This window comes from Aegilops tauschii, chromosome 5 (genome assembly GCF_002575655.3).
Source record: "Aegilops tauschii subsp. strangulata cultivar AL8/78 chromosome 5, Aet v6.0, whole genome shotgun sequence".
Taxonomy (NCBI): Eukaryota; Viridiplantae; Streptophyta; class Magnoliopsida; order Poales; family Poaceae; genus Aegilops; species Aegilops tauschii.
Genome location: NC_053039.3, coordinates 39,114,534 through 39,125,409, shown reverse-complemented (window position 1 = coordinate 39,125,409; position 10,876 = coordinate 39,114,534). Strand labels below are relative to the sequence as shown.

Sequence of the window (10,876 nt, the reverse complement as noted above, 5' to 3'; positions counted from 1 at the left end):
CGTTAGGACGCACAGAACAGGTGCTCGTCCAGTGGATGTCCCAAGTGATGTTGCAGTTTTAATAGCTGCAGATTGTAACCCTATTCTCTAATTAATAAAAGTTCCGGGCTTTCTGCGCAAAAAAAAGGTTCTGTCCTTTCATCGAGAGGATGGGATACAGAATTTTGGAAATTCCACGGCGGTATGCACGACAAAAACAGCTAGCACAACATATAAATCACTGAAGCTGCGTCCAGAGCGAAGAGCAACACCTGGCCAATACAGAATTAGCCATCTTTCAATCCAGTTCCTTCCGGCGTTGGACGGCCACCGACCAGAATCCTCTCCGCCATAAAACAATTATAGTAAAGGAGTCAATGTGCACTTTCTGTCAGATTATGTTAGGGACATAAAGGAGATATCAATATTATTTTACTGGTGCATATTAGCAGGCTCTTTCTTTTTCCGTCAAATCAAATAATCAAAGCTAAACAGGAATCCACGCAGCAAGTAAAGAATTTGTTGATCAGGAAGCGGCAAGACGTTGTCATTGGCGCGATAGTTTGTTGACAGTGTTGCGTTGCCTGCCGCTCGACGTGCGGACAGAAGTAGACTATATATGTGGTGGCAGACACACGGTCAGGGTATCGATGTGACGGTGTTGATCGCCATGTCCGGGGACACCGTGCTCATCTGCGCCTCCGTGGCCGCGCTCGTCCTGCTCTCCGTCTTCACCTTCTTCTGCGCCAGCCGGGGGCGCCACGGGCACGGTTCCTCGTCATCCTCGTCCCACTCGGAGCAGAGTATCGACATCGAGCTTGGCTGCCGGTACGCCTGCGCGGGGATCGACGAGGCCGAGCTGGCCACGTACCCAACTACGGTATACTCGCCGGGACGGGTCGACGACGTTCGGCCTGCCACCGCGCCTTCGACCGACGACAGCGATCAGCCGCGTGACCACACGACGTGCTCGGTGTGCCTGGCGGAGTACGCGGACGGCGATGAGCTCCGGCGGCTGCCGGGGTGCCGGCATGCGTTCCACCGGCGTTGTGTCGACGAGTGGCTGCGCCGGCGGCCCAGCTGCCCGCTCTGCCGCACGTCGCCGCAGTCCACCACCGTGAAGAATTCCTGAACCGTCGTCACAGATAGCGTCAGCGTGCAGCCAAGAGATGGAGAGAGCTAGCTAGAATAGATAGGTCGCCTGTGGTGTCGGGGCCACTTCGTCCGGCGGCAACGGATGATGTTTGCTGTTGATCGTATGGAGCCGCAGCCGCCGTGCAGACATAGCAGAACTGCAGTAGAGATATAGCTTGCACATTCATGCTCTTTCGACAGATTGCAGACGATGCCGCGACTTTGGCTACGTCTACTGTAGTTCTTCCTTGTCCAAACACTGTATATATACGGACTCTTTTTCACTCTGTACCGGCGCATTTCCTATTCGACGTCTTCAACGCCAGTTACTTTTTTTTTTTGTAAAACGCGAGTTACTTTCATATCTCCAAACGGGCGCACACCCCCTCCATGCTGGGCCGGCCCATCTTATACTTTTTTTCATTCTGTAAACCTTCAAACATGCTAAATTACTAGTGGAAGAGTACTCGTTGCAAAAAATCACTCCAACTCTCATGTTGCGACAAGTGGCGCACATGCAGCGCGCCACTTGTCGCAACTGGGAGTTTTTCCTTTCTCGTAGATTCGTTTATTCAAAATGTTTTATCTCTCAAACCATGCGTCCAAATCTCAAACCGCTTTCACCGTTGGATTCACTGCGTCGAGATCTTCAAAACAAGATCCCATGTTGAAAGGTTTTTACGGAAAAAAATCACGAAAAAACCGGACAAAAAAACTGTACCGGGAGCACGGGTTTTTTTCCCTTTCCGAAAGAGGCACGCCCGTACCTCTCACGAAATCACAATCATGCCTCTCGCGGAAGCAAAACCGTGACTCTCACGGAAAAAAAAACGTGTTTTTTTCGTTTCTGAGGAGGCACGGCCGTGACTCTCGCGAAAGCACACCCATGCCTCTCACGAAAGCAAAACCGTGACTCTCGCGAAAGAAAAATAAATAGAAAACACGTTTTTTTTCCGTTTCCAGAGGCACGGCCGTGACTCTCGCGAAAGAAAAACCGTGCCTCTCGCGGAAGCAAAACCGTGACTCTCGCGAAAGAAAAAAAATGCATTTTTTTCCGTTTCCGAGAGGCACGGCCGTGACTCTCGCGAAAGCACAACCGTGCCTCTCGTGGAAGCAAAACGGTGACTCTAGCGAAAGGAAAAAAAAACAGAAAACATGTTTTTTTTGTTTCCGAGAGGCACGGCCGTGACTCTCGCGAAAGGAAAAAAAAAATAAGTCTTTTCGCGGAAAAAAATCTTAATTTTTTTTGCGTCAAAAAGTTAAGGAACACCGGTGGAAAACCAAAACGTCAAAAAACCGTTTAAATAGCCGAAAACGCATGAGGAAAAATAAAAAATAAAATCCAGAGGGAGCTTCCAGAGCGCGACACGTAGCGAATGCCTGAGAGCGCGCCGCGCTGATCGTTGCGAGGCTCTCGAAAGAGCGCTCGTTAACTAGTGGCTCCCTCAAACATGAGCCTAGTAGGGAGACCTCCTATACGACTCATTCTGCGTCAAACAGAGGATCGACGCACACGGGCGACGAACGACTGGGCTGGCCCATAGACGCGAAAGGCAGTTATGTTTCCTGTATCGCGCGTGCAATTAAAAAACAACCCTCCACTAAAAAAGTAAAAAACGAAATGAAAACATGCAGGCTTTGCTAGGATTCAATCCGACTACCTCGATGACACCACAGAGCATACTGCGACCAGCAAGCCACTCTACCACAAAGGTGCTACTTGATTATTGAAGCGCAAAACACTATAACAAAAGAAAAGAGGGTAGAGATTTTAGAAAAAAAACATTTTACAAACACTTCTTGAAAATTTCGAAGAATTTGAAATGCTGCAAATATTTTAAGTTTTTTTCTAAAAAATGTGAACAATTTTTGTAATCCAAATATACGACAAAACACGGACATTTTTTGCAAAACCCAACAGTTTTCCAAAACGTGAACAGTTTGAAAAAATTGAAACTTTTCTGACATTGTGAATTTTTTAAATAAGAAACGTTTTATGAAATTATTGAACATTTTTCGGAAATTGTGAGCAAATTTTGCAAATGAGAACATGTTCTGAAATTCATGTACATTTTATGAAACATAAACATTTTATGAATAACATTCTGAATAGATTTTGATAAGGAGAAAAAAAATTTCAAAACATGAACATAACAAAGATTTGAAAACGAGAACATTTTTTAAAGTTACTGAACATTTTTTTAAACAAGAACATTTTTTGAAGTTGTGAACAAAATTTAAAACAAGAACATTTTTAAAATTCCTGAAAGACTTTGAAACACAAACATTTTTTGAAATTGTAAACAAAATTTGAAAGCAGGAACATTTTATGAAGTTCATGAACATTTTTTCAATACATGAAAAGAACAAAAGAATTGAAAATGAGAACACCTTTTTGAATTTACTGAACATTTTTCTCAAAGACGAATTATTTTTGAAATTTTGAAAAAAATTGAAACAAGAAATTTTCCGAAATTCCTGAAGACTTTTCGAAACATGAACATTTTCTGAAATTGTGAACAAAATTTGAAAACGAGAACATTTTATGAAATCCGTTAATATTTTTTGAAATTGAGAACAAATTTCGAAAACAAGGACATGTTATAAAATTCCGAATAAATATTTGAAATTCTCAAACAATAGAAACATGAAAAAATAAAAAAAATGATAGATCAAAGAAAAGAAAAAGAAACTTGGAAAAGGAAAGGAAATTTTTAAATGAAAAAGCAAAAGAAATAGAAAAAGAAAAGAAACAAAAAGGGGAAGGGGGGATAGAAAAACCGGTTTAGGAACCACTAGTAGGTTCCCAAAACCAGTAAAAACTTGCTGGGAACCACCTAGCAGATTCCCAAAACCGGATTCGCACAAACGTTTGAACGGGCCGGCCCATACTAACGCTCGTCCATATGGCCCTGTGCGTCCCGTCGACTACTTGCCGCAACGAGCGGCAAATAGGAATTTCCCCTAGTAGATGTGTGTACAACCAAGATAACCAACTAGGAAACTTTCCTGTTGTGCCTAGTTAGCTTCTTTATTCTTCTCCAAATAAGAAACGTAAACCCTTTTCTTGGCAGGTTTTCTTCTGTTTTCTTTCTTTTTCCTTTTCCATTTTTATTTCCTTTTTCCAAACTTGAAGAACTTAAAAAGAAATAGATGAACTTACTTTGAATTTGGTGATTTTTTTCAAATCGATAAAAAAAATACAATTTTGTGAACTTATTTTCAAAAGCGACAAACATTTTTTTCAAAATCGATGAAATTTTTTCAAAACCATGATTTCCTTTTCCTAATTCATGAGCTTTTTTCAAAATTTCATGAACTTTTTTTTAAATTGATTAGTTTCTTTTCAAATTAATGAAATTTTTAAAAAAATTGAGGTTATTTCCAAATCTATGAACTATGTCAACTCCATGATTTTTTTTCGTCCAAATTTTCTTTTTTCTGAATTTTTCTAATTAATTGTTTTAGAAAAAGTCAAATGGTCAACGGTTAACGGGCAAGCATCGACCGAACGATGCGATCGAAAGGGAGACGTGCGATCCGCGCGACACGTCAGGTCACTTTCGTTCATGAAGGAAATGTGGCGCTAAAGGCGCCATATAGGACCCCCCCCCCCCCCATGTGGCCTCGTCGCCTGCTCGCGGTGATGGGAACTTTTCTTTTTCTGTTTTCCATGTTCTGCATTGTAAAAACCTGCAGTTGTTATGTCCTTATCTATATAAAGTCGTTATTTTTTCAAAAAATAGAGGTGGAAATTCTCGTATTTCGTATGTACATGTTCATATGGCTCAGATAAGTATAGTTATTTATATTGTGACAACTATAGATAGTTCCTTGTTCCCCATTAACAAAACACCCCCTTTTTCTCAATGATCCAATGGTGGAAACCGTTCTCCGTGATTTTATTGGCAACTAATCCACAACATATACCATGGTGTAATAGATATTGCCTCCTACAACCCAACATGGGTAATCCACCACATTTGTTTCTCCGACAATTGGAGTAGTTCCTCCAGAGTGGCAGACCCCTATCTATCCACCAAAGTAGCAGACCCTATGGTTGCAATTAGGTTGAGCTTCTGTGAGATATAAATTGTTGCTAGGCATTGAAATCGAAGGATCACAAATAGAGGTATCCACTAAACGCGCGTATGTTTTGGCATCCAAGGGTAGTTTTTAGAAGGGTAATACCATAAGTGCATGCCAACATATTTAAATTTTTTGCTTGGGATCTTTAATTGACACACACTAATTTCCAAACCGAGTTCGAAGAGAACTGCACGTTGTACCTCCAAACTAGTGATGCTATTCGAGTTGGTAAGCTACAGGCAAACAATAGTTCTTCATACAACTACACAAAATTAAGTCACTGAAACCTTCGTTATTTAGAGGAATTTGCAGTATGCATTGAGCATTAACATTATATGTAAAGTCTCATCCAATATTTATCCCAATAACTAGTACCTGGATAAATAAGATCAATCACACATAGGAACTGCTCCTCGTCGTGGAGAGATAACATTGTGATTTGGCCTCTATGGGATACAAGGGTCGTTCGAGAGTTTGATATCCGCTCCATTTCTTACACACCGAGTAGTTCCTCTTTTAAACGTGTGAGTCCTACCAAAATGATTTGCCACCTGAAACCATTGGGCTAGCTTTCAGTATGTCCCCTTCTGGGCAGTATTTAACTTTCAATACCTCATCACACAATGAGTTACGATAGGTCAGTAATATCCAACACTGGTTTGCCAACATGGTTAAATTAAAAGAGTGGAAATACATTGAATTCATCCCTCTAATTATATTTAGGCATCACAACTTCCACCGGTTGAACCAATGATATTTCTACTTTTTCATCGTCTCCCCACCAAAATTGTGATGTAACATAAGTCACGTCCTTGCGTCCATTTCAGAAGTTTGAAGACCGACATGGCGCACACAAGGATACTTTGACAACAACTTTCAACATGATCTCAGTGATAGTTGTTTTTACATCCATCCTAATAATATTTAACAAATCGTCTCCTCCAATTTGCCCCAGAAGGGCCAGTAGCCCCAAATACTAATAGATCTTGAATATCAACAAGGAACTCAATGTAAATATTCTTATTCTACATGAATACTATAGATTCTATTAATACGTAGATTGAAAGGTTATACATATAAGGAATGTAAGACAGATTGAATAAAGAAAAAGGAATGGGTAATTCGACTGCTAAACAAAGAGGGGCAGCGATCTATTCTTCTTCTTCTTTTTAAGATTGCCAAGTTACCCATTGCATATTGGCACCCCTTTTTTCTCTGTAGAAGCGCGCCTTCTCCCCCCGCACACGCTAATGGGCCGGCCCATGTGCGGGTGGTTGCGCCCCCTGTTTTCTATTTCGCATTTTACTTTTTCATTTTCCTTCTTTAAGTTAATTCAGGATTTTTAAAAGAACCAAATTTCAAGAAGTTGCAAGCTTTAAAAGTATATTGAGAAATCATAAAATGTTTGTGAATTCGAAACATATTTGAAAATCCTAGAATGTTCATGATGTCAAAAAATTGTTCGCACATTACAAAAATAATCACAATCACAAAATAGATGTTCATGAAATAAAATTATTCATGATTTTTAAAAGTAATCCAGAATTCCAAACATATTCTAGAAATAGAAAAAATGTACATGAAATTTTAGAAATTTTGGCAAAAATTAAAACAAATCCGTAAATGATGAACAAAACGAACCGTCGGTTGCGTAGAAGTTTTATAAGGGGGTCTGTAGAGGCTCTTTTATGATTTATTTAGTCCCTCGTGCCGGGTTAAAAAATGGTTTCCGTGTTTCGTACAATGTTGAGCCCCCAAAAAATTGACACAACTTCCTATAGGTTAGTTTTTGTAAGCTATACAAAAATGATAAATGTCTACTTTGCCTTCATACACAACTATCTTTATTCTGGTACCACGGTACTGGTTATGATAAACACACTACGCTAGGTCAAGATGAGACACATCATTCACCAGTCTAGGTCAGGCAGGGTCCATCAATGCGGTTTGCTCAACCAATTTTCTTTTCATTGTAGCGCCTTAGGAAATTAAATCGTGATCACACCATCACATTTTTAGTTTTTGAAATGACTTTTTAGAAGTCCCTTATTTCAGCATGACATCACTTAGAGATAGTTTGTGAAATGATATTTTAAAAGTCCTTATCTCCTCCTGACATTTGATTCGGACTTTTTTTATATCTACCACACCTGCATAATCACCCGTTGCAGCGCACGGGCATATTTACTAGTAATATTTAACAAACGGTCTCCTCCAATTTGCCCCACAAGGGTCAATAGCCCCAAGTACTAATAGATCTTGAATATCAACAAGGAACTCAACGTAAATATTCACTCTAACACCAACATGTGTACTCCGACTCAGGAAAAAAAATAGATTTTGCTAACATTACCAGATTTCTAGAATTTTTGCAATATGCATCTAACAATTGCTATTTTTAAGTTCCATTAGTCAAATTTGCATTCGTAAGAATCACAGAATCGTCAAAAAGTAATGGATGTCAAACTCGGTTGCATTTATGTACACCCGCTTCTTCCAAGCCTTTTTGCACACAAGGTCGTCAGCTTGGTCTAGCGATAATATTGTGCTTGGCTTCCTAGACAGGGGTGATCCCCCCAATATTCTTCATGCGATTGTTCAATGTCCCCGGGGTGGTTAATCTCCAGCTGTCCTACATATGCGCGATCTACTATTACATTGATTAACCTAAAATTTATTCCTCTACGGATCTTTGCAAGTACTTTAGTGGCCGGATTTCTCGTTGTTGTAATATCCCCTTTTGTTTAGGGTGCAATCTGTATCTCTGGGTATATTTATCCTATATATGGTTGGATTCAATGTTCTATTGATATAGACCAAAATTGTTTTAAAAACAAAAGATATCATTAGCCTACCACCGTCAATGTTTACAATTTAACGAGTGTATATCTATTAATGTCGTTAAGCTCCTTCATCATCAACACATTTATTCCTTGGTGCAATCTTTTCTACAGTACATGAACTCTTCAGTTTGGTGATTATATCGAGACCGATACGTAGCAGAGCCAAATTAACCACGCGTTCTTACTTTGGGGTTGGTGGGACTATTAGCATTTATATATATAAAAGGCAGAAACCGTTCCGTCTAAAACTGAAGGAGAAACTGTCCTCTATGTGTGTATGAGAGAGAGAGAGAGATCTGCCAATGCTAGCCACTGCCAGGTCGGCCTTCCCTACCCCCGGCGACTTGTAAGGTCACACCGAATTGGGAGCCATTGACTGCGACCGCATCGCCATGCTCATCTTCATCCTTGTCGTTCTCTTCCAAGACCAGCCTGGCCCCGCCATGTCCTTCTTTTGGTTGATGAGTAGGTGGTGGGTTCTACTTGTGGATCTCGTCGCCCCCTTGGATGCCACGGGTGAGGTGTTGCTGCATCATCCACTGGGTGAGATCCTTTTCCTGCTCCCTGAGCTTCTCCCTCAGATGGACGGCCTCCCCCACTTCTCCCCCTCTACAGATGTCGTGGTGATGTGCGTTCTTGTCAATGTCCTCTAAAGAATTAACAGGGTTCCTCCTCTCTTCCTTTGGTCCGGCCAAGGGGCGAGGTCCCTATCTTGGAATGCAGATAATGGATTGAAATCTAAGTTGTGAAATATAGTTGATATCTATTGGCTCATCTTATGAATCTTTGTTTCATTAATTGTTGAAGACATGTATTCAGTTTGTGATTTTTGTGTGAGACATATGTGTTTCATTAGTTTCTGTTATGTTCAACATGTGAAATGAAGTCAACTTTCTGATTTGTGAAATTTTGTAATATTTCTTAGGAGTTATTGCAGCTTGCTCCGTTTCCAAGACGCATGGCCGTGACTCTCGGGAAAGCACAACCATGCCTCTCGTGGAAGCAAAACCGTGATTCTCGCAAAAGAAAAAAAAGCATAAAACACGTTTTTTTTTGTTTTCGAGAGGCACGGCCGTGACTCTCGCGAAAGCAAAACCGTGCCTCTCGCGGAAGCAAAACCGTGACTCTCGCGGAAGAAAAAAAAAGAAAACACGTATTTCCGTGCAAATTTTTTTTGGATCGAAAAGCTAAGGAAAACTTGTGGAAAACCAAAACGTATAAAAAACCCGTTTAAATAGCCGAAAACGCATGCGGAAAAATAAAAAAACAAAATCCGAAGGGAGCGTCCAGAGCGCGACAGGTGACGAATGGCTGAGAGCGCGCCAAGTAGCGTTGATCGTTGCGAGGTTCCCAAAGAAGCGCTCGTTAACTAGTGGCTCCCTCAAACATGAGCCTAGTAGGGAGACCTCCTATACGACGCATTCTGCATCAAACAGAGGATCGACGCACACCGGCCCATCGACGCGAAAGGCAGTTATGTTTCCTGTATCGCCCAGTTTAAAAAATAACCCTCCACTAAAAAAGTTAAAAAAACCCAAAATAAAAACATGCAAGGTAAGCTAGGATTCAATCCCAGTACCTCGGTGATACCATAGAGCATACCGCAACCAGCAAGCCACTCTACCACAAAGGTGCTACTTAATTATTGAAGCGCAAAACACTATAACAAAAGAAAAGAGGGTTGAGATTTTAGAAAAAAAACATTTTACAAACACTTCTTGAAAATTTCGAAGAATTTGAAATGTCGCAAATATTTTCTGATATTTTAAGCTTTTTTCTAAAAAATGTGAACAATTTTTGTAATCCAAATCTTTACCTACTAATAAAGCGGCTATCGCTTCTGGTCGTCCGTCATTAAAATTACCCTTCGAGTTGGTAAAAATTACTCACCAATGCCACCGGTAAGTGGAAAAACGATTCACCTTTTTGGACACCGCCTCCTTCGTTGCTTTATAGGGACGCGACGTACAATAGTCACAGAACAAACAGCAGCAGAGTGGTCGGCCTATCCCTCCTCTAGCGACGAGACCTGGGTTCGATCCCCAGTGTCCACAATTTTTAGATTTCTTTTCTCACGCATGTCGTACCCATGTATGTGTTCATCGACCGGCCCATGTGCGGGGCTTCACTCGCCTGGTTTTTTTCATTTTACTTTTTTGTCTTTTCTTTTCTCATTCTTTTTCTTTATTCTTTCTTCTTCCTTCTTTATTCTTTAAATTACTTGGGGATTTTAATATTCTAAAAGTTGCGAGTTTAAAAAAATGTTTGAGAAATCTAAAAACAAGTGAATACAAAATTGTTTAGAAAATCATAAAATTTTTGCAGATTCAAAAATGTTGGTGGTTTTGTAAAACTGTTCGCAAAATTATAAAAAAAATCACAATGTGGAAAAAATGTTCGGGAAATAAAACCATGTTCATGATTTTGAAAAAATGATCGTGTATTCAAAACATATTCGGGAATCTGAAAAAAATGTCCATGACATTTTCGAATATATTCACAAAAATAAAAGTAAATATTTGTTTTTAAAATTTGTTCCCCAATTTTTTTTAAAAGTTCATCGATTCAAAAAATGTTTGTTGAGACAAAAAATGAATTCGAAACTGGTTCATACATTTAAAAAGATTGTAAACAAAACTAATGTTCATGATTTTTTTGAGAAAATCAATTTTCTTTAAAAAAATTGTTTGTCGATTTGAAAAACTGTTCACTGGTTTATGTCTAGGATTTGATTAGTTTTTCGAAAGTCTTTATATGTCTTGGCGTTGGGAGTAGTTCGTGCTCAATGAGATTTACTTTTAAAGTTTTAAACGTTCCCTTGTGCAACATAA

General features: G+C 39.9%; 1 protein-coding gene across 1 annotated transcript; it reads left to right on the top strand.

The window, feature by feature from the left end:
• Window positions 1-433: 433 nt before the first annotated feature.
• Window positions 434-1,571, top strand: LOC109738416 (E3 ubiquitin-protein ligase Os03g0188200-like). The gene has a single exon (XM_020297520.2). It carries the CDS (start codon window positions 599-601, stop codon window positions 1,109-1,111), a length of 513 nt encoding a protein of 170 aa, XP_020153109.2. The 5' UTR covers window positions 434-598; the 3' UTR covers window positions 1,112-1,571.
• Window positions 1,572-10,876: the final 9,305 nt, after the last annotated feature.